This window comes from Acinonyx jubatus, chromosome C1, assembly GCF_027475565.1.
Source record: "Acinonyx jubatus isolate Ajub_Pintada_27869175 chromosome C1, VMU_Ajub_asm_v1.0, whole genome shotgun sequence".
NCBI lineage: Eukaryota > Metazoa > Chordata > Mammalia > Carnivora > Felidae > Acinonyx > Acinonyx jubatus.
In genome coordinates, this window is record NC_069381.1 from 198,805,376 (window position 1) to 198,828,543 (window position 23,168).

General features: G+C 53.4%; 1 protein-coding gene across 9 annotated transcripts in view; it reads right to left on the minus strand.

Annotated features, from left to right (window-relative positions):
• The window catches only part of TNS1 (tensin 1), a 192,710-nt gene that overhangs the window by 66,675 nt on the left and 102,867 nt on the right, over nt 1-23,168 (minus strand). For all 9 annotated transcript variants that reach the window (XM_027050960.2, XM_027050969.2, XM_027050936.2 and 6 more), the window contains 11 exons: nt 21,074-21,245; nt 18,580-18,630; nt 17,546-17,668; nt 17,090-17,154; nt 16,051-16,134; nt 12,429-12,541; nt 11,960-12,020; nt 11,647-11,722; nt 10,923-11,052; nt 9,181-9,246; nt 7,934-8,050 (listed from right to left, as the gene is read on the minus strand). In XM_027050960.2, the coding sequence (XP_026906761.2) occupies nt 7,934-8,050; nt 9,181-9,246; nt 10,923-11,052; nt 11,647-11,722; nt 11,960-12,020; nt 12,429-12,541; nt 16,051-16,134; nt 17,090-17,154; nt 17,546-17,668; nt 18,580-18,630; nt 21,074-21,245 (1,058 nt within the window). The remainder of the gene's footprint in view (nt 1-7,933; nt 8,051-9,180; nt 9,247-10,922; nt 11,053-11,646; nt 11,723-11,959; nt 12,021-12,428; nt 12,542-16,050; nt 16,135-17,089; nt 17,155-17,545; nt 17,669-18,579; nt 18,631-21,073; nt 21,246-23,168) is intronic.

The window sequence follows — 23,168 nt, forward strand, 5'->3', positions numbered from 1 at the left end:
TAGTGATCTTCCCCCCACCCCAAAGCTGGTGCCAGGCAAGAGCGAACAAGGGGGAAGAACTGGCGGCCTCAGGCCAAGTCCACTGGTGCTGGGCACATTTAGGGCCAACCAGAGGACCTTTCATTCCGTGAAAGTGGCTAGAAAAGGCACAAGGCTGGCCCTAATATCACTCGGGGACAGGGAAAGCACAGGACAGATTTAAGGGCTGTGGCACCCAAGGTGGCTTTATAACCACACTCTACAAGTTCTGCATAGTAGTCCCAGAACAGTAGTACCTGCCGGGGAAGAGTAACCAAGAGAACACGGAGCTGGTGATGCCTGGCTCAGGGCAGGTACCAAGGCTAGCCGTCACCCAGTCATTTGCACGGCATCATTATCATCATCAGGGATACAGAGCCAAAGTCCCCTTCAGAACCCACCCTCCTCAATTCACTGATAAGGGAACTGAGAACCAGAGAGGAGAAGTAACTTTTGTGAAGTCAGAGGCAAGTCCCCCCACTCCCACGAGTGGGGTTTCTAGAACAGAGCCAGCTACAGGTGGTTCCTAGAGAGTAGAGGAGTCAGAGGGACGTGGAAATTTTCTCAAGAAGAAAAGGCGCGTATATATTCAAAATCACCTCTCTGCCTTCTCTCCTCCAGTAATTCAATGATAACAATAGTAATAGTAACAGTAACAGACACAAATTACTGCCAGCATAGAACATACTAGGCACTCCATATTTCACTGGGCATGGGGCTTCAGGATTCAGGCCAAACAGCTAATGGGGCTTCTGGAGGCTGTGAAATATATATTACCTCATTGAATCTTAACAACAATCCTACGAGGAAAGAAAGTACTGTTATTGTACCCATTTTATAGGTAAGACATTTGGGTCTCAGGGAAGTAAAGCGTCTTGACCGAGGAACATTATAAACAGAGCTTAGAACCAGATCTTCTGATTCTAGATCCCACAGACTTAATCCCTATAGTAGGTATTAATCTTTTCAACGTTATTTCCACTTTCCATCTTCCATGCACCATTTCTCTGCCCCCTTTGAAGTTAGGCTTGGGTGTGTGGCTTGCTTTGGCCAATGAATGTCAGCAGAAGGAATATGTGTCATGTCCAGGCAGAAGCACTGTGGACATTACAGTGTCCACTACCTACTGGTATAGCAATGATGGAAACATCGATGGGATGAAGCCACCACCAGCCTGCAGTAAATAAGATAGATGAACAGATTGCCATCCCACACTGGACATGCAGCATGGGCAAGAAATATGCTTTTGTTGGGGTAAGAATTTGGGGCTATTTGTTACCCAGCATAACCAAGCCTCTCCTGACTAACATAACCACCGCTGAGCTCCCCACTCCAAGTTCGTGAGGTGGGAAGGTCTGAGAGGGAAGCTCAGCAGGTCCATCTTAGCTCCTCACAAGTCACAGAAACAATGACTGAGCTCAAAGAAACAGAAAGAACCACTCCCTCAATCCCTTCATTTCAAAGGGAACAAGGGAGAGCTAAAGAAAAGGAGTTACCAAGGGCACCCAGAACACAAATCCCCTGCCTCCCAGGCCAATGTCTACCCAGGTCTGTCTGTCTCTCTCTCCATGTTCCTTGCCTGTTGCTCTCTCCTTTTTACTCTCTGTTTGCTATGTCTCCCTCTCTCCCTCTTTCCTCTCTCTCAAAAAAAAAAAAAAAAAAAAAAAAATCAGAGAATTCTTGGACAAGCCCAGTTCAGGTGAAGTCACCACAGACTAGGGACTCATGGCTGCCATCAGGAGGCTCTTCCCGAGCTCAGTCCAACAGAGCTTGAAGAGACTCTGGGTGTCCTACAGTCACAGAGTGCCTCTCCTCACAGGTCCTCAGAGGGCTGAGATGCTTGGGCACAAAACCACACCCCCAGTGCCCCTGGCTCTGGGCAGGGGGGGTGGGGGAACTGCCCACAGAAATAAAAGAGGGACTGATGGGCACCATGGAGGAACAACCTAGAAGAGGGGTGGTCACCAGCCCCCCTTGCCATCTGCCGCCAGGCCAGGGGGCCTATCGTGTTCTCCATTCTTTCTTTTGGCCCTGAGCCATCTGCTACCTTGCCCAGCACGCACCCCCATTACCCAATACCCTCTTAAGTTGTGAGGGACTCTAAACAACTCAGTGTCCAAGGGGGTTAGGAAACAGGAGAAGTAAATGGAGACAGTGAGGCAGCTCAGGCCTGGCCAACCTCTGGGCCTCTTGGAGGTGGAAGGCAGCCCACAGCGCATGGTATGGAACTCGCTTCCGAGAAGGCTCGCCCTGGAACACTCCGGAGGAATTTGGAGACCGCTCTGTGCAGCATAGGCAAAAATACAGCCCCACTCCCACCCACAGGGAGCTGGGATCTGGGCATGGGGCTTCAGAACTCGAGCCAAACAGCTAATGGGGCTTCTGGAGGCTGTGAAACGTGGTGTCAGCCAGAGCGCTGAGTTGACAGGTTTCCGACCAAACCAGAGAAAGACAGAGACAGCCTGCTAGGAGGAGGCTGGTGGGGGGCTAGATCACTCTCCACTTCACCCCCCTGGACCTTCTCTCCCTCCCCACTCAGGACCAAGGCTCCAGGCATCTGACTACAGGCAACCCAGAAAACTCCTTCCTAGGTGTCACAGGCTGAAGTGTTTGCTCCCAAAATTCTTATGTTTAAGCCCTAACCCCCAGTACCTCAGAACGTGGCTGTATTTGGAGATAGGGCCTCTGAATAGGTAACTGAGTTAAAAAGAGGTCCTACGAGTGGGCCCTAATCCAATCTGACTGGTGTCCTTATAAAGAAGAGGTCAGGACACAGACACAGAGGGAAGAAGTCAGCCATCTACGAGCTCAGGAGGAACCAATGCTGTTGACGCTTTATTCTCAGGCTTCTGGCCTCCAGAACTGCAAAAAAATAAATGTCTGTTGTTTAAGCCACACAGTCTGTGGTATTTCACTGTGGCCGCCCAAGCAGCCTCAGACACCAGGCCGCTGTGTTCACCAGAGGGAGCTACTCCCAAAGTAAGGAGTCCTGGAGACGGAGGGGCTCCCCCGCTCCCCAGCCACATGTCCCAAGGCCTGGGACCTTCTCTGATCAGAGAGTTCTTGATATTAAGCTTCCATTTGATTCTTCACCTTTTATCCCTTCCCCTTCCTTCTGGCCTAAGCGCAGGAGAGCATTACCGGTCCCTGAGTATCCATGGTCCCCATGACCTCGGTCCACCACACAAAGGCAACTCTCCTTGTCCCTTCAATTTCGGGCTCGTCTAAAGTGAAATGGCTTCCCTGGGTGGCAGTGAGCTCTCTGCCATCTAAAGGTGTGAGAAGTTCGGGGTGCCTGGGGGGCGCCTGGGGGGCTCGGTCAGTTAAGCATCCGACTTTGGGTCAAGTCATGATCTCGCAGTTTGTGGGTTCCAACCCCGGGCTCTGTGCTGACAGATCCTGTTTCAGATTCTCTCTCTCTCTCTCTCTCTCTCTCTTTCTCTCTCAAAAATAAACATTAAAAAATTGTTTAGTAAATATAAAAAAATAATAAAGGTGTGTGAAGTTGGACAAGCACCCCAAGGACCACCCTGAATTAGGGGGCACGGGGCGCTGAATAAGCTAAGCTCCAAGGGAGGTGGAAAGGGATGGAGTCAAACCCCTGGATTCAAATAGCAACCCTGTGTCCCATCTCATGATGCCCCACAACACAGACCACATTGGTGTATTCCTTGGAGCAACGGAGTCAGTTCAGCAGGATATGAGGTCACGCAGATGGGGGTTCCACAAGTGAGGATTTCCTCCCCCTCTGGCAGGCCCCGACCCTTCTCGAGCCTCAGTTTCCTCACTGTGGCAGCACAGCGTCAGATAGGCTCCATGACTGGCCTGGGCCACCCCAGCCTGGAAGGTCAGCCTACAGAGAACAGAAGTCCCATGGATTTTCTTCCCTTGTTTTGCTGCTGAGATTGATCAGCGATGTCCTGAGGGAGTGGAAAGTGGACCTGGGAACTGGTAGGGGGGAGGCGGGGGGTGCCGGCACCAAGGACACAGAGCAGGTCATGGAGGGTCATGTCAGGGTCTCCTGCGGGAGCAGGAGGAGCAGGGGGAGTAGGGCTGACTGCCTTCACTGCAGGGAGGGGGCAAGGGGCAGGGGGAGCAGGGCTGACTGCCTTCACTGCAGGGAGGGGGTGAGGAACAGCCCAGGCCAGAGGTCATCTCTCTCTGTTCCCCAGCACCTGACTCAGTGTCCCCTGCCTTTCCCCCTGAGCCACCCAGTGGGCTCCAGAGGGACTGGTCTGGCCTTTCCTCCCTCGCTGGGCCTGAAATAGAAGAGGCGTTCCACTTCCAGAAATGGCCTCATCTCACCTTGGACACGCTACCCTCTACCTATTTTTGAGAGGCCACCCCTCACCAGAGGCATTCCAGTGTGAGCAGCCCCACACCCTGCTGGAGGGCGGGGTAGGGACATCCTAGGACATGCCTCAGCTATTCTCTGCACGGAAGTCCTGCTAAGCACCTGCCGGGGGGCCCAACGGTCTCCCAGGTGCTGTGCCCCATGTACCACTGCATCCAATCCCTCCCTCATCCTGGGAGTCATGACAGGGCTCATCTGGTCTGCACAGGGGTGAGAGGTGGGGACCAAGGGAGCAGATTCACCCAAGCCCGGTGGCGACCTGGGGAGTGCCACAGGACCTGGTGCTTACCAAAATAGCACAGCGGTTGGCGTTCCACACCCAGATCCACTCTTTACCGGCGAGGCAACCTTAGGCAGGTTACTGAACCCCTCTGTGCCCTGGTTTCCCTATCCAGGCACCATTACGGTGCCATTTCACAGGGTGGCTGTGACCATGACATGAAATGGTCACTATCAAGGGCTGGGCACCACGACTGTCACATGGCAAAGCCAGAACGAGCTCCTAAGGCTGAGGAGTCTTCCCCCTTAGCCTTGTCTGCAGATGTCTCAGGTGCGGGCCACAGTCACCACTGACCTGTCAGAGACACGTGAGGAGCCACAGCAGGCAGCCTCCAAAGCTCTTACTCCCCAAAAGGTGCTCAAAATGATTTGTCGACTGAATCCCCCTTTTACAGCAGAGCAAACCAAGGCCCTGGCATCTTGTCAAAGGATTTGAACCCAGGTAGTCTGTCTCCAGAGGCCACATTCTGAACCCCTACGCTAAACTGCCTTTCAAGAAAATGGCTAGGAGAAGCCAATGGCACGAGTCCTGTTATGATCCCAAGTCTGTAGACAAAGAAACAAAGACCATAGGAAGGCTAGGTAATTCGACCAAGGGCAGGCAGCTCCAGAGGGGAGACCTGGGACCTGGACCAGACCCGGGCAGTCAGGCCTGAAGCACACAGGCTCACCCACACTGCTGCAACACCTCGGGCTTTGCCTGCCGCTCCCAGGCCGTGACTTCCTCAGAGAACAGGCAGAGCCACCTTAGTACTAACCCTAACCCACAGAGCCCATCCCCCCAGCCCAAGGACCACTCCAGGGGACACCCAGACACCTAACAGGCTCCAGCCTGAGCCATCTCTTGGGCACCCCAGAGTCTTGGGGGTTAGGTGTCCTTACGCCAGCTAGTACATGGGGAAACTGAGGCACAGGGACTTGCCCACAATTAGGTAGACAGGCCCAGGCCTCCTACTTCTCCCCCTTGATCAAAAAATTAGCCAGAAGAAAATGCTTTTACCTCAGGGCCCCAGAATCTAGAACCTTCCAGGAGTGCCCCCAGCCAGGAAGAAAAGCAGGATAGGAATAATGATGACCGCTCCCACCTTATGGCTGGTTCCGGTTGGCTCTGCTTTCCCTGTGGGGGATGCAGCCCAGTGGCAGTGGGGAGCACACAATTGGACAGGCAGGGTCAGCCCCGCTGACCACCCCAACTGTGTAGCTCCCGGACCAGGCCAACGGTAGTCAGGCCAGGCCAGGCCAGGCCAGGCCAGGGGAGAGGACAGCAGAGCCTCGAACTGCTTCCCTAGCCTTCCCTTCCCACCCTCCAGGCACAGGGCCAGCTTCTCAGCCTCTAGACAGGAGCCCCTCTGTCCCTGCAGGATGAGCTGACCTTTAACTGGCCAAAAGGTCCCACTGGTTCCATCCCCCTGCCTGGGGGAGCGGATGAGGAGAGAGGAGGGAGGCAAGGGGTGGAGAAGAGCCCCTGGCTCCCTCACCCTCTCCTTCCTCCTCTTTCCTGCCTCTCATGGCTGCGGTCTCCCTCCGCGGGGCCATCCGCCTTCCCTCGCAGCGACTGTGTCCCCACCCTGGCCTTCCACAGCCTCTCCTTCTTTCTCCGTAATTATTTTACCTTTTGTTTGCCTGGCACTTTACTAAATGCTTTTACATTTACCATTGCATTGAATCCACACCAGGGAGAAATAGGGAGACATTGAAAATACCCTCAAATTGCCAAGTGTTCTTGTTAAAAATGCAAACATCTCCAGAACGATGAACAATTAGGCTGGCAGCCTTTGGTACCTCAGAACTAATTCATTTCATCCTCTGCCTTCTCCCCAGCCACTCGGCACAGCAGATGGGGTTGGGGCAGTGGGGAGGCGTGCTTTGGGCACCGCCTCAGCCCAGTGGGGTGTCTGGGCCCCTGGGGGGAGGAAGGGAGCGGGGGAACTAAGGGAGGCAAGAGGAGGAGCCATGGACCTGGCAGTGTTGCCTGTAAACAACATGCTCTCCTCAAGCCCTGGGTTCTAGCCCCACGGCCACCCTCGTCCCACTCGCTCTGAAATCTATCACTCACTGTGGTATCTCTAAGGTCAGAGAGATCATCTGTTTTCAAGAAAAGACCTAAAAGAATTTCAGAGTGGATTCAACAAATCCAAAATCCTGGAGAAAAAGGTGGGAGGAGGCAGGGGGAAGGCGGGAGGAGGCAGGGGGGTACAGAGAGTCAGGAGCAGGTCAGGGGCCCAGCAGGCCTGGCTCCCCCAGCCCAGCTCTGCCACAGGGCCCAGAGTCCCCAAGATGGCACAGCCTCACCCTAGGACCAGCTGCAGCTGGGAGAAGCCCAGAGGCTGGGAGCTGGTGTCTTTGAAAGGACATATCCCAGGGCGTGGAGGTAAATCGGGAGACCCTTCCTTCAGGGGGTCCCAGTTATCCCCAAATGAAAACGGGGGAATGAGCCAACAGTCCTAAGGATGCTTCCAGATCTGCCATGCTGCGGTCCCAGGACCAAATCAGAAACGCAAGTCCATGCCAACCCCCAGACAGGCGTCTCAAGGGCTCCTGGGCTCCAGGCATGCCCCCTGTTGGAGGCCCCACCCACCACACATATTCAAATGAACCACACAAATAAATACAGTCCATATATAACTCTCAGGGACTGAACTTGAGTGGCAGTTGACCGTCTGACATAATGTTAGGTCTTGTAGCTAAATTAGACATGCATTAATTTCAACTGCAGCTTACTTTTCAAATTTTGGAGCCTATCGGTTTCATTTTCAGCTCTTCGACATTTTCGTTGGCTGTTGATGAAAGCTTGTAGGTCCTGCATGCTGTGTCTACATTCCTAGTGCTCTGACCCCAGAGAACTCAGGCAGCGAGCCTGGAGAAATCTAACAGCAGGTTGAAAAGAAATCTAACAAATGCAGTGTTTGCTGCACAGGAGTTCTCTCAAGCTCCACTCAAGGCCACCTCCTCTGAGGAGCCCTCTCAGGCCACTCCAGCTGTCTAGAATCCCTCCCCTGCCAGTCTCAGAGCACTCACTGCTCACCGTAGATGGGACTCATTTAACAACAGCGATACACTCTCGTGTGGCTGTTTGGTTGCATTCTTTAGCTCTGTCTTCATTATCTATGCTCTGTCTTATATTCCCCCACTGAACTGTGAGCTCTCCAAGGTGCCCTGGACCTCTCCTCTGCCTCCTCTTTGAACCCAGTATGGCGTTCACAGCCAACCAAGAGAGCCAAGGCCATGTGAGCAGGGGCAGTGTTGTTTGGAGAGGAGCTAGAAGCCACTGCTATCACCTACCCTCCATGCCATCCTCTCGATGCCCATTGAAGTTGTCATAGGAATCCCAGCGGATGAGGGGGTCAGAGGTGTTATAGTCCACGGACACACTCGGCCCGTTCTCCAGGTGTTCCATGCCTGAGAGAAATGGGGCGGGAGGGCAGTGAAGAGAAAGAAAAAAAATCAGCAGCTAGAAAAACAGAGGAAGTCAACAGCTTCCCCAGGGATGCTCCCTAAGGGACTTCTTATTTTCTTAACCATAGTGGGTGGGACCAGTAGCTTAAATTGGACAGAGAACCCAGGAGTCTGGTTTCTTGCATTCTTGAAAAGGCTCATACCAGGTCGTAGGGGTAAATCAGGACGGAACACTGAGGAATGAAGTTCCCCCCCCTTCCCAGGGAGAAAGCTGGAGAGCCCTCTGGCTGGGTGTCTGTCTCGTCCTATTCTGTGTCTCTAGGGTCCCTGGGTTAGTGCCAGGGGGCCAGAAAGCCTGCCCCTGGATTCAAGGGGAGTGTGGAAGAGGCTTGTGACGAGCAGCATGGGGCTAAGGACATCAGGGAAATCACAGCCGTGATACTCAGAAGACACTAGGTCATTCTAACCAACCCCCCTCCTCCCATTTAAGATGCCCTCCACTCCAGGCAGAAATCCAAGGGGAGAAGCAGTCTCTCCCACACATCCACAGAAGGGGAAGAGCGCACGAGCCCCAAGTCCTGCCTCCTAGGGCAAGTCCCTTTCCTTTCCTCTTGGCAGTCTTTTCTAGAATCTACCCAGAGTCCCACTGTCTGTAACCTAATTTCATCTCGTCCTCATTCTGTTCTCAAACAGGATGGAGAACAACTGGCCTCCACATATAGCCAGTCTAAAGGCTTAATGGCTATTATTAAAGTGGCCTTCTCATCTTCAGGTTGAACCACCTCGGGCCTCATAAATACTTCTCGTCCATCTAGCTCTTCTGCATGGCCCCCAGCCACTCCCTCCATCCACCACAGCCCTCAACCTCTGAATATAACAGGATGGTGACCTAATGGGACAAGAACAGTTTACCCAACCCAGCACCTCTTGGTCGGCTTTTTTATTTTTATTCTCCAAAGATTAAGTCATTGGTTCATGTTTAGCTGAGGGTCCACTCTAATACCCAGATCCTTTACTGCTGGCCTGCCTTGCAGCCATAGTAACTTGACAATTGTAGGGCAGATGGGGTGGAGAGAGGACAGTTTAGGATGAAAGCAAGGGCATGGAAAAAATGAATTCTAACAAGCTAATACCTTGAATTTTCTCTGGTCCATAAGAAAATACAAATTCCACTTTGCCATATTCTGGAAATCGATCATCTGAAAAGGGAGAAGAAAAGACAAAAAGGGGCAGTGAATTCCCCAAAAGGACTCAAATGTTAATCTTTCTAGACAAGATTAACATAATGTGCACATGCAGGGTTGATAATACCACATACATACGTAATGAAATGAGCCTCTTTAGCCCTAGTCCTACTTCCTGAGATAACCATGCCCAACCATTTCTATTTCTTGTTCCACTAACAGTTACCTCTAAGACTCTAAATAATAGACTCTATTTTTATGCCACTATCTCTCAATTTATCAATTTCAAGTAATCTCCACTGATTCACTATTATGAAAATGATTAATTTGGCCCGCTAATATCACTCCTATCTCCCTTCTTAAGTCAATTCTTACTATTATTATTATTATTATTATTATTACTATTATTTATTCTGATTGCCTTTGAAACTTTAGATCCTAAGCTAAACCTCTATTTCTTGATCTGTTCATTTTCAACGGTGTCTCCTGACCCCCTACATGTAAGAGGAGAAAATTTGCACCACCCCCCTGCCTCTGCCTCTACCAACTCTACCTTTATGTTGTCTGTTATTCCTTTATTTTTCCTTGTTAAGACTGATAACATTTGCATTCTGTTCCGAATTATAATGGCATCTTCTGCTTTTGCCCTCCTGGCTTCAGTCCAGGGGAAGCTCATCACAGAAACATCCTTCTACTGCACTGGGGGAATCAGTTTCCTCCTCCCCCGAGCCCCAGCCCTACTCTCTGCCCTTGGCCTGAGCCCAATCTGCACACAGATCACCATCTGTGTGATCTGTGTGGGAAGCAAAGTTACAGTAGGCATGGTGACCACTCCCTGGATGGGACGTGCCAGTGCATGTCTCCATCACTGCAGGGGTCCCTTCATAGTATCACACTTGTATGTCTCTATCTCCAATGGGACTGTGAGTTCCCTGAGGGTAGGGCCTGACTTCTTTCTTTCTGTATCCCCAGGGTCTAGCGCCTGCCTGGCACATATAGACACACAATGATTCTTGGTGGATATATGGATGGATGAGGGATAGACAAACATACAGATGAATAGATGGATGGATTTAGATGAGTGAGTAGATGTATGGGTGGGTGGATGGATGGGTGGGTGGATGGATGGATTTAGATGGATGGGTGGATGGATGGGTAGATTTGGATGGATGGTTAGATAGATGGATGGATGAATTTGGATGGATGGATATGGATGAGTGGGTGGATGGATCCATGGATATGGATGGGCGGGTGGATGGATGGGTGAATGATTGGATGGATAGATAGATGGACTTGGAAGAGTGGGTAGGTGGATGGGTGGGTGGATAGATGGATGGTTGGATGGATGGATGGATGGATTTGGAAGAGTGGGTAGATGGACGGATAGATGGATGGATGGGTGGAAGGAAGGAAGGAAGGAAGGAAGGATGGATTTGGATAAGTAGGTGGATGCATGGGTGGATGGGTGGATGAGTGAATGGGTGAATGGATGTGGATATGTTCCAGGTCTCAGTGTGATATATAGACAAAACCTCAAACAGATAGAGAAGGGAGACACCTCCCTAATCAACTCTCCTTCCCTCAGAAAATGGTTCCCCCTTCCTGACTGCCATAGCCCCCCCATTATTGCTCTTCTACCCTGTGGTATAGTTATTCCTTGCTAGGTCTGTCCCTCTACTCAGTGAGCTCACCTTTGAAGGCATCATCAAGGTCTTCCTTCCCAAAAACAACCCCGAGGTCATGGATGGCACAGGTGTGGAACTGCACACGGAAGATGACATCTCGGGCTGGGCTCCGAAACTTCTTGTGGTAGCACTTCAGCTGGGTGGGAAAGAAAGCAGAGCCCATCAGGGGACTGAGGATGAGAAATCAGGTCTCAGGGAGCCTCCTTATTAGCTCCACGACTGAGAACCCAGGGCTCACCCAAGCCCACTGAGGGAGAGGTCATCAATACCAAGCAGGACTTCAGAGCTATCTGGGGAAACTTCTAGAAAGCAGAATGTTGGAGGCCAATCTTGCCCTGTAGGGACAAAACTGTCCTCCCAAGAAGTTCCTTCACACAGAAAGGAAAAAGTAGGGGTGAATTTAAATTACAGGAGAAAAGACTGAAGTTAGAAGTGAAGGAGTCCTTGTCACCACGGGAAGCCAGCTCACACTGAGATATTTCCCTGAAGATATTCCAGACCAAGACACAGGCGTAGGAGAAGCGAGTCCAACTCTGAGGCAGGGGAATGCACAAGGACTACTGGAGGCCGAAAGCCTTTGCAGGAGCCCTGAGAGCCTATGGCCCCAAGGCTGGTGACTCACGAGGAGTGGTGATCTTGTCTGGAGAGGCAGGAGGGGATCAGGAAGAGAGAAGAAAGGAGAGAAAATAAACAGGGAGGAGGGGGCTCGAAACAGAGGGGCAGCACTCACCAAGATATCTCCCTTCAAGAGCAGGCCAGGCTCGATGGTGATGCAGATGCTGGTCTGGCTGTCTCCTTGGACATTGCTACGGGAGAGAGGCGAGCGGAGAGAAAGAGAGCTGTTGAGGGGGCAGGCAGCACGCTTGTTCCCTACCGCCCCCTGCCAGAGGGCTCCTAGGAAGGCTTGCTGCCTCTGTCCCTCAGCCTTGTGCTAGATGAGATCCTCCTAGAGGAGGTCCTGGCCCATCCCCCCACACCCTGTCCCTGGACCTCAGCCTCAGGCCCCAGGCACCCCTGGCCTCTTTGTCCTGTGGAATACCTACTAGATGCCAGATGTGTAGACAGGCTGCATGGCCTGGTAGATCCGGAGAAATGGCCGACACCCTGTAAGGGAGGGTGATGTTAGCTAAGACAGCGGGAACGGTGCAGGGGTGGGGGAGAGGGGGAAGGAAGGAAGGAAGGGCTGGGGAGAAGGGAGGGAAGAAGGGGAAGAAGGAAAAGAAGAAGGAGAAATGGAAAGAGAAAGGAGGAAGAAATACTAACTTTTCATTTGAGAGGCATTTTTAAGTTTATAAAATACATTGCCACATCCGACATCATGTGCCAGCAGGCACTGCCAGTATCTAACCCATCAATAGACTGAGGCTCAACGAAAGCTCAGGAAGTCATGCCGTCGGGACTCCAATCCAAGCATACGTTTCTACCCTCCCCCACCCCCCACCCCAAGGCTGCCTCTTAAGAAAAGAAGATGGGAGACAGGAAGAGGGGAAGCCAGAGGGCTCAGGCAGGTACCTCCTTTAGACTCGAAGTTGGGGATGCCATGCATGATCACGTGGTGCAGAAACAAGGGCTTGTTGTTCATTTTGATGGAGCCAGAGAGCAGGCCACTGAAATAGTGCACGTACCTGGGGCAGGGAGAGGGGCAACTTCAGCCAGGAGGCCTGCCCTAGAGCAGAGCCATCCTGGTTTCTTTTCTGGGCTCACCTAGCTCCGCACCACCACCACCCTCCTAGACCTCCTGGAAGCTGGGGTCTCCTCCCCAGCACCGTCCTTTCTTGCTGCCTGGAGCCCCAAGCAGAGAGGACAAGCAGGTACCACTCAAGCAGGAGCGGAGTCAAGGCAATACTCTGCTTTGGGGTTCTCTGGCGCCCCCTGGTGGTCAAAATGAAAATCCCTCTCCAGCTTCACTCCCAGCCCAAAAATCAGCTGGACCAAAATTCCCCTCCACAACATCCCTGACAGGCATCGTTTAGCTGCTCACCACTGCACAAGGCAGGCTGATCAACCATCAAACACTCCAACACCCCTAAACCTAGCTTAAACCAAGCTTATGCTTATAACCACAGGCCCCAGTTCTGTCCCCACAGACCCCCAGCCACATGACAGTCCAGCAAACTGTAAGAGCTTAACAATTACAGTCCTTCACTTTTTTATATCACGCTGAAGTGTATGAAATCCCTTTATATCTGGTATTTAAAGACATCTAATATCTACTGTGTATTCCTCTCCCCAATTCTCTTTGGATCTTGTTGGAAGAATGCATCTCCACTCCTTCTAGAAGGGGAAACTAGGTCCAGAAAGAGTTGCTGGCACAGCAAGAACACACAAAGCCGGGGGTGGGTGGGGAGAGAAGGAATGCTGTCTTTCAATGCACCTGCCAGAAAGAGAGGCCCGTCCTTTTGCTGTGGATTGGTCAGTGCGCCCTCCTTTTTTCTGAATGGTGAGCTGGGTCAGCCACACCAATCACAATGAATCCTGAGACTTGGCGAGAGGCAAGGGGGCTCTTTGAGGCTGGTGGAACCAGAATCCACATGACCATGACAATGGTCCCCTCCTATCTCTTGGCTCCTTGGCCCACCTCCAGGCCTGTGGGCCTCTGTCCCTGGGCCCGGGTGGGGTCACTTCAGACTACCCAAGCAAGATAATCTGATGGGCAGCGCCGGTTACTATTCAGCCCCTGACCAGCCCCCAGCCCCATTACTCAAACCGGAAACCTGGAATGGCCGTTCCTATCAGATCTCTGGATCGTGCCAACAGGATGTGTCTGTGTGCTGGGGACAATGAGCCGCCCGGGGGTGGGGTGACAATGAATAGGGGAGTTGCAGGCAAAGCCCCTCCCTCCCTCCCTCTCTGCCCTCCTCTCCTCCAACTGCTCCCGTCCCTGCAAACGACACTGCCCAGAAGGCGGGAAAGTGGCAACAAATACATAATGAAGCCAACAGCTGCATGTTCACACACGGGCACGGACAGAATCACCCACCCATAAGCAGGTGCGGTTGCAGATATAAGCTGCAAGGCAGACAGATAATGTAAACATACGCCCGACTGCGCGCTGTGTAAGCATATGCCGTGCGCTGTGAAGTCCCCTACACTCCTACGGCTGAGAGGTAACCCCGACCCCGTGCTCCAGGCACTCTGCTGCAGGGGTGTGACCGCTCTGCCCACTCTCTCCAAGCCACACTGCGTCATCGTAACATCATGCTCCTCTGTTTGTCCCTCTTATCCTTCAAGGTCAGGCTCGTGACCAAGGCCACCAGCCATATGTAGAAAGCCAGGGACCGACGAGCAGGTACTTGAATGACCGTTCTTTCCTCCCTGGGAAGATTCTCATTGATCCACAGCTGCTGCATCTGGCAGCCCAGCCAGAATTTTCTGCACATAAAGCCATCCTGTTTCTGACGGCTGACCCAGACACTGGCTCCTGGGTGTCCTGTGCCAGGTGCAAGACACCAGGCGGCCTGAGGACTCGCTTCTGCTTGGGCTTCCCACTACAATGGGAGTAAGTCCCCAGCGGAGCCGGCACCCTTCTAACAAGGCAAGAAAGATGGGGGTGATGATGAAGAATAAGAAGGGAAACCCCAGCATAGAGAGGCGAGGGGGTCCTGCCTGCCTGGTCAGTGTTCTGAGGGGCTGGAAAAATCAGTGGGATGCTTTGGCTTCTGGGCCACCGTACTTGCTGTCCCCTCTGCGTGGTGACCCCAGCCCCGCCCTCAGATGCTTCTCTTCTTCCTCTCAGAGCTCACCCCGCATGTCACCTGTTCAGAAAGTTCAGCCCTGGTGCTCACCCTATCACTCTCTAGTCCATCACGCTCTGTTTGGGTTTTGTTCCCCTTCCAAGTACTTCTCACGACCTGAAAGTTCCCTGATGGCTCATGTCCTTGGGAAACTCCACAAGACCCTGCTGAGAGGGTCAGTCCCACAGCCCCAGTGTGCAGAGTGGTGTGGCACATCACCATGTGTGGTGGGCCCGCAGCTCTGGCCACATAGGGGCAGGACCCCCTTCCCCATCTCCAGCTCTCCCCTCTGAGCCTGGGCTTCTGACTCACACTCACCTGCAGCCTCCCCACAGTCCACCAGCCCTGTGCTCTCTCAGCCATCATTAAACAGCATGTTATCCACAGAGCAGAGTCCCGGGCCAGCCCTCAGGACAGTGGGCGGCACAACCCTGGGGGCCCTGCCCTGACCTGACTTACACGTCCCCAAGTACATTCTAGCTCTGCTAATACTTGCTATGGATCCCGGCCATGTTGAGTCCCCTCCCTAGGCTCAGGCTTCTCATCTGTAAAGTGGGGATGCCCTGGATCATCATACAGTAGCTCACCATTTGCAGGGTTGGCCTCAAATCCACCATTTCTGACAGGTGTTCCCTGACCCCCTTCATTACATAGCCCCAATCTCCTCCACCAGGTCTATCCCACTCTGTTCTCTTTCTTTCCTAGCACTAACCGCTACCTGAAATTGTCCTGTTGGTCTATCTACTCGTGCAATGCCCATCTTTCGTGGTGGAATATCAGCTCACTGCGGGCAAAGCACTTCGTCCTGCTCAACTAGATATCCCCAGCACTTGGAATGTAGTAGAACACATAAAACTTATCCAATGAATCAATGAATCCTCTCTGCCCTGCTTCCTCCCTCGGCTGCTGTGGACTCCAATGAGACCACGTGCTTGAGAGCCCTTGGTAAAATTTTTAAAGCTCTCCCAGCAGAAGGTGACCCGTATGGTAAGAATCTGTGATCTCCCCAGGGCAGGCGACAATGACGCCAGCCTCCTACAGGCTCACCCAAGCACGGACACGGTCCCGCTGCCAGGACCAACATGGCATTTCCTTCTCATACAAGCTGCCTTCTTGCACCCAGACCGATGCATCCCCCACCAGCGGCCCCACTGCTCTCCAGAGCTGGCCTCAGGAGCCAACGGCCATGCCCATCTGTGGGCACACACAGCTGCCCACCGGCTTACTCATGCCCCTGAGCTTACAGCACTCCAGGCTGGCACCTGAATATGCATGCTCCGTACACCCCCACCCAGGCATGGCTGTTCCACCCACTGTGGGTACGTGAGGCTAGTCCCCAAGACAGCGCGCACACACACACACACGTGTGCATGCACTGGCAGTGAGCCCTGGAGACCCACCTTCTCTGGGATGGCTGACCAATGGGCACAATCTTATCCTCATAGAATCGCTTCATTGCAAACCGGTCCAGGGCCTGATCGGCGCTGCAGGGAGAGACAGGTGGTCAGAGGAGCCAACTCCCTGGTCTCCCCGCCCCTGCTCCCCCAGACCTGTAGAGCCCTCCAGCCACCCTACTCTGAGGAGCTTTCAGGAAAAGAGTGCCCTGGCATTCCTGCATCCTGTATGCTGCAGGACTCAGCCCTGGGGCTTTGGAGCCAGACAGCCTGGGTTCCCATACCAAGTGTGCCGCCTCCTTATTAACCTTGTGCCTTGAGGCAGGTTTACTTAACCCTTCTGAACCTGATTTTCATTTTCTGTCAAATGAGAGTGACAAGTGCCTTCCATGAAGGTCGTTATGGTAATTAAGTGAAATAACATGTATAAAGAGCTTGGCACATGTGGGCACACAGTAGGTGCCCAGGAAATGTTCACCATTAAGGAAAGATTAGGCTGGGTTAAGTTTTTTACAGTCACACAACCACCGTCTAAACCCTTCATAGAACATTCTATCTGTCTGCAAAGAGATCATTTTGAAGAGAGAGAATATAACCCCTCTGTTCTTGACTCTCTAGCAACATCCCATCCCAAGCCCCAAAGTCCTTATTAAGGCCCACAAGGATGAGATAACTTCTAGATGGTTCTGTCAGACCCAGATCTGATCCAACACTTCTTTCTGACTCTCTCACCTGCTCACTCAGGAAAAAAGAGGGCTATTTGCCAAGGAAAAGTGGTCCCGAGAAGGTGGTTGGATGGGGTGTCCGTGGATGGGCCTGCCTCTCGAGTCTGCTGCCACCAGTGCCCCCAGTAAAGGACTCTCCTTGCTCCTGCCTTCCGTGCACAGCCACCTGCCTCAGAGCCGTGGGCAGATCCCTCTCCTTTCCCTGGGCTCCTCCACCCCATCCCCTGTCATTATTCTGCCAGCCAAGGAAGGGAGAGGCCATGGAGGGATGGGCAGACGGGGTTCCTGCTGTCAATATTCAGAGAATGAGAGGCTCTTACCTGGCAGAAATGTTGCTGTAGTGCATGTAAGCCGCGATGACAACACCTATCCTGCCTCGGTTTCCCTGAAAGAACCCCAAACACAAAGCCTTTATTTCTAAGGCCAGCCCTGCTGCCCCAGAACCCGTCCAGAAGCCTGGAGAAAAAGTGAGCAGCAGCTGGAGAGAGGGGTGTGGTTCAAAGGAGGGAGTGGGATGCCAGGGAGGGGAGCAGGTCGGGCTGAGTCCCAAAGAGAAGAAACGCAGTTGATCATCTACCACACGTGAGGGTCCCATAAGCTCCTAACCCCCATTTCTCAGGTGCCCCCCGGGACAGGATCTACCATCCCCTAGAAAGGAGAATGCACACACACTCACCCGAGGACACGTCTACGCTTGTGTGCACGTGCTCACATACACACACGTGTGTACATGCACACACGCACACACGTACATACAGAGCAGCCCCTGCTCTGACCTTATTGTGCAGAACGACGACATTGTGAGGGTCTGCATTGAGCCAAGTGTCCATGGCCTTGCAGACGCTGCAGATCTTCTCTAGGGCTGGAGTGTGGAGGTCAGGCCAGCCAAATTCCAGGACCTGTGGTCAAAGTCATGAGTGAGAAGTGGCGGAAGCCCCAGAGACTCAACCGGGGCAGCGGGAGCTGCACCTACGCCACATGCTGGCTCCAGGGCAGCGGCCACCAGCCAACCTCGCTTCCCGCCCTCCCTGCCCAACAACCCAGAGTGGGGGCAAGGGTGTGGCCCAGAGACCCTGGCTCAGGGCCAGAGAGGAAAAGTGAAGAGCCCCCAGCCATTCACAGCTCTTTTCCAGGCCCTGACACACAAGCCATTGATTTTTCTGGCCAATCAAGAGAACCCGAAAGGGGACAGAGGGCAGATCTGAATGGCCGTCCTCAGGCTCCTCAAAACTTTGCTTAACTCACAGATCGTTAAGCTAAAAGAGAACCCATGCTTGGAAAAGCCAAGACAGCACATCTAATCCAGCCCATCTACTTTCAGAGGGCCAAGCTGAGGCCCAGAGAACTGTCACTTGCCCAGGGTCCCACAGCAACAGGCACCAGAATCCGGGAGGCAGAGCAGATATCCACGCAAAGCCCGGCACTCAGCCCGCCGAGTGAACTAGTGAAAACCAGCCATTGGCAATTCCCAGCCAGTTTAAATCCAAAATGCTTTTCAATAAGACTAAAATTCTCACAGCTCCAGTCTCGCCCCAGAGATGCTATGTGCACCCGGGGTGGGGGTGGGGGGGTAGACCTGGGTAGGAAATCGCTGCATCAAGCTTTGCTGTCTGCAATTTGTATTACAGAAACCATAAATACAGTATTTTCCATGTTCCAAAGGGAAGCTGGCATAGAAAGGGAATAGGCTTTGCGAAGTGTCTCAGCCCTTCCCCCCAGATTCCGAAGTAGGAACCATGGGGAGAACCACGCTGTTCTCCTTCTCTTGCAGGCAGAGGGAACCCCCCACCCCTAATCCACACCAGCTCACCTTGGCGTGGAGCTTTGCGATGTCAGGCCTCCGCTCAGAGAGGTTGAAAAGCTACAAAGAGGAAAAGGAAGAGATCATGAAATGGTGCTAGCTGGCTGTCTGTCCATCTGTCTCTGTCTCTGTCTCTCTCCTCCCAACCACCCAGTGAAAATTCTATCCATGCATAAGCTTACAATGGAGTCCCATCAGACCCACACATTGACCAACACGCACTCAACTACAGGTTCTCAGGATAAAGAGGAGAGAGGAGGCGCTGGGGTGGCTCAGTCGGTTAAGCGTCTGACTTCGGCTCAGGTCATGATCTCACAGTTCGTGAGTTCAAGCCCTGCGTCAGGCTCTGTGTTGACAGGTCGGAGCCTGGAGCCTGCTTCGGATTCTGTGTCTCCCTCTCTCTCTTCCCCTCCCCCACTTGCACGCGCGCACTCTCTCTCTCTCTCTCTCTCAAAAATAAATAATAAAAATATTAACAAAAAAAATTAAAGAGAAGGAGAGAGAAGTACATGGACACTCAGCCCCAACCCTCAGTGAGCAGACAGACACTCAAACTGCAGGTGAGAAGGGGATGCAGCCTGTCTCATCCCATGTGCCACCCGTCCACACTGGACAGGAATCCGGTGGTGTGACATGATAAGTGTTTGGCCATCTCTGGTTTCCACTTCACATGTCAACTTTAGAACCTCATCCGCCTAAAAATGCAACAGCTCTGTGGGAGGACGCCCTCCCTCCGAGTGTGCAAATCACCGAGTGGGGCCTCTCAGACCCTTGACACCCCTTTCCCGGCAGATGCCCTCCGACACCTAACCATGTCCCATAAGACTCCCCCAATCCCTGGATTTCCTGTCTCCACCTTCACCTCATTGCCCAGAAAACTCAAAGAAAACCGTGCCGCTTCCTGCCGAGGAAAGCGACCACACGGCCTGTGATGGGAAAGCAGAGGGAGGGTGGCATAGCAGAGACCCACAGAACCCTGGAATCCTGAAACTGGGAATGATCCCAGATGGCTTCCAGTCCATTCTTGGACCCTGTAACTGTACAGACTTTATTACATTAACAACAGCTACCACTCGAGTGTCCCCAACCTGCCAGCCCAATGCTGAGGACTTTACACCTAGCGGCTGGCTTAGTTCTCTCAACAACCATAAGAGGTAGGCGGTACAATTAGACCCATTTTACAGATGCAGAACCTAAGGTTTAGTGAGGCGAAGTGGCCAAGGTCAGATAGTGAGAGCAGAGCCAACATTCAAACCCAGGACTCTCTGGTGTCTGAAGCCGGGCTCTCAACGCTGCCCAACACAGCTGATGGAGAGGCGTGTCTGTGGTGGGTTCAACAGTGTCCCACAAAAATTCAGATCCACCTGGAACTTCAGAATGTGACCTTATTTAGAAATAGGGCCTCTGCTGATGTAAGTAGTTAAGGATCTCAAGATGAGATCATCCTGGATTTAGGGCGGGCCCTAGGTCCGATGCCTGGTGTCCTTATAAGATGAGAAGACCCACAGAGAGACACAAGAAAGAAGGCAGGCCGTGTGAAGACAGAGGCAGAGACTGCGGTGATGCAGCTAGAAGCCAAGGTCACTAAGGATCACTGGGGGGCACTGGAAACCAGGAAGGGGAAAGGCAGGACCCCCCGTAGAGCCTGCAGAGGAAGCACGGCCTGGTCAACACCTTGATTTGGACTTCCAGCCTCCAGAACTGTGAGAAAGTCAGTTCTGCTGTTTCAAGACACCAAGTTTGTGGCAATCTGTTACAGCAGCCCCAGGGACCTAATGCAGTCCCCTACGCCGGCCTCTGCTCACAGATCGGGGCAGCCCCTCGAGGCTGCACGGTCTGGTCGGTGGGTGCAGCCCAAATCCACAGGCACCTCCTTGTAGAACTGAGCCCTCCCCTGGGGCCAAGGATAGGTCTGATTCCCCATGCCAGCTCTCTGCCATTAGAGAAGAGCACCCCCGGGCCCCTCATCCACATTCGTGATGTGTTTCTCCTGGGCCAGGCACCATCCCCATGATAGCAACATTTCCACAACTCTGCCCTCGGACTTCTCAGAGGCACTGCCGCCTCCCGACCTCAGGCAAACACCCCACCTCTCTGTGCTCCAGCAAAACCTGATTTCTAGCGCTGTCATGAAGTTTAATACGTGGAGAGCAGATAGAACGGGGCCTGTGTCATAGCAAGCACGCAATAACATGAATTGTTGTTTCTCTCTCCTCCTGGTCAACACACACATACACGAGCACACGCATGCCCACGTGCACATATACCTACACTCACGCGCACACGCACACATGCACATGGGCACACGTGACTTGGTTCCAGACGCCTCATTCCAGCTGCAGACACACTCCTCCCAGTAAAGTTGGGCTGGGGGGGGGGGGGGGTGAGTGAGGACTCAGGCCGTGAGAGAGGCTAAGAGCTGGCCCAGGGCAGGTGGGCAGGGGCACCAGCAGCGAGGAGGTGGTAAGCAGAAAGGACGGGGGGTACTGGGCCCCATCCTCACCAGGTAGCTGCCTCCATGTTTGGACTTGAGCATCTGGGCCACCTCTCGGAGGTTGCTCCGAAAGTTCTCCTCATTGGCTGTGCTGGGGAAGGAGACGGCGATGATCCTCTCTGTGACATACACCAGGTCCAGCTCACAGCTGTCCTCCGTGGTCCGGCTCAGACTCATGTTTCTGGAGACACAGTAGGCAGAAGGGGGTTCGGATCAGAACCCTGGTCCTCAGGGCAAGGTGTAGGGATCTGTGCCCCCTAGACACTATATGTGGCCCACAATTCCAACCCCGGGGGCTTGACTGTTCCCTGAGCACCGGAGGAAAGGGAGCTGGGCAGAGGCTGGCAAGGACCTCGGGCCATTTCCAAGCTAAACAGCGATGACAGCAACCCTAGGTGGCCATCAATCCTGTCGGCACTGCCTTCAACCTATAAACGCAGAGGTCGGGGTCAGGATCGGAACCTGCCAGGAGCCCAGGAGTCCAGCTCAGCCCTCCAACACACTGTGGCCACCTGGTCTGGCAGAAGTCTTTCAAAGGATCCTGGGACGGATCTAGTACAGGAAGGAGAGCAGCAGGTGCCCTTGGAGCTGAGCATTCTTCCGCCCTCCCCCTGCTCCTGAGCTATAGTGTGGGCAGGAGGCTTCTCAGGGGAAAGGGCAGCTCAGGTGACAAGCTCACCTGGGCTCCAGTAAGCCAGACCACGGCGCACATTCCAGCCCTCCCCAGAGGCAGGCCGGCTCCCGCCCTTTGTTCCCTGGCTCTCCCCCACCTCTGGCAGCTCCCACCACCTTCCAGGGCTATTTCTTGGCTGCAGCCTCCGTGATTTCTAAGAGGGTGGTGAGCTTACTGCTGCGGCAGCAGGTGGCCACCTGAGCTCCTAAAGGAAGTGGGGAGCCCCTGTACCGGGTGAGGGGAGGCGGGGGCTCACGCCTTTATACCTCATCCAGGTTCTCTTCCAGCAGGAGGGCCCAGATTGGCCCCCGGGGAGCTGACAGGAACGGGAAATGGGTCTCAGGACACTGAAATTCCATTCTGAGGCCCACCTTACACCCTCCCTGTCACCATACCTTCTTACCCTGTCACCCGCCCCCTATTGTCTCACTTCCTCTTTGTATCCAAGGTGGGCAACATTTCCTTCTAGGACTCTTTCACTACAGCAGGGTCAAGGTGAGACGGGAGGGGCAGCAGAGAGATACCAGCAGGGTATTTCAAAGAGACAGGGTGGCCCTGGCAGAATCCAGATGTCCACCAGGGTTAACTTGGAACCCAACTGTGTACATAGGGCTTGGAGATGGGGGGGCCAAGGGCGAGGTACGGCTTCTCCAAGGTGACAAGGACAGGAGCCAAGTGGTAGAGGGGCCAGTGGGCTGTGGTAAGGAGCCCAGTTTGAATTTGACCTCTGAGCCGGGCCATTCCTTGTCCCTAAGATAAGGTTCTCACTGCAGCCTTGGGCGGGCGGGGATGGGTCCAAGGCAGAACGGTGCCACCACCTGGACAACTTCAGCATCGCACCCTGAACCCACCCACCCCAAGGTGGTTCTCAGCTGTAAGGGAAGAAGATTCTCTAAGGGGCTGCTCAGGTCTGCGGGCAGCTGGCAGCCCGGCCACAACCCACTGGGGGCTTTAGCTACACACCAGCCCTCTCTGGCTGGAGCTCCATTTCCCTGGAGCCAGATTCTCACTTGTCTCAGGAGCCTCAGAGGTGAAGGTGAGGCAGAGAGGGAAGGGCCCAAGCCAGAAAAACCACAGAACCTGCACACAGATCAGCAAGGCACCCAGTCCTTGTGCATCCCTGCCCCCAGCCCCTGCCGGCCCAGCCAGTTAGAGAACTTTCCTTTTCTAAATGACCCTCAACATCAAAAACCCTGCCCACAGAGAGGACTTGGATCTAGCATAGACTATGATGCCAGCCAGTCCCGAAGGCACACCCAAGTCTTGCCTCTTGTTGGTCGAGTGACCTGTAACAAGTCACTGCACCTCCCAGAGACTCAGTTTCTCCATCTGCCAAATGGGAATAAAAATACTTACCCTGCAGGGTTGTTGCAAGGACTAGATGGGATCGTGCAGGGACATAAAAAAAAAAAAAAAAAAAAAAATCCAGCT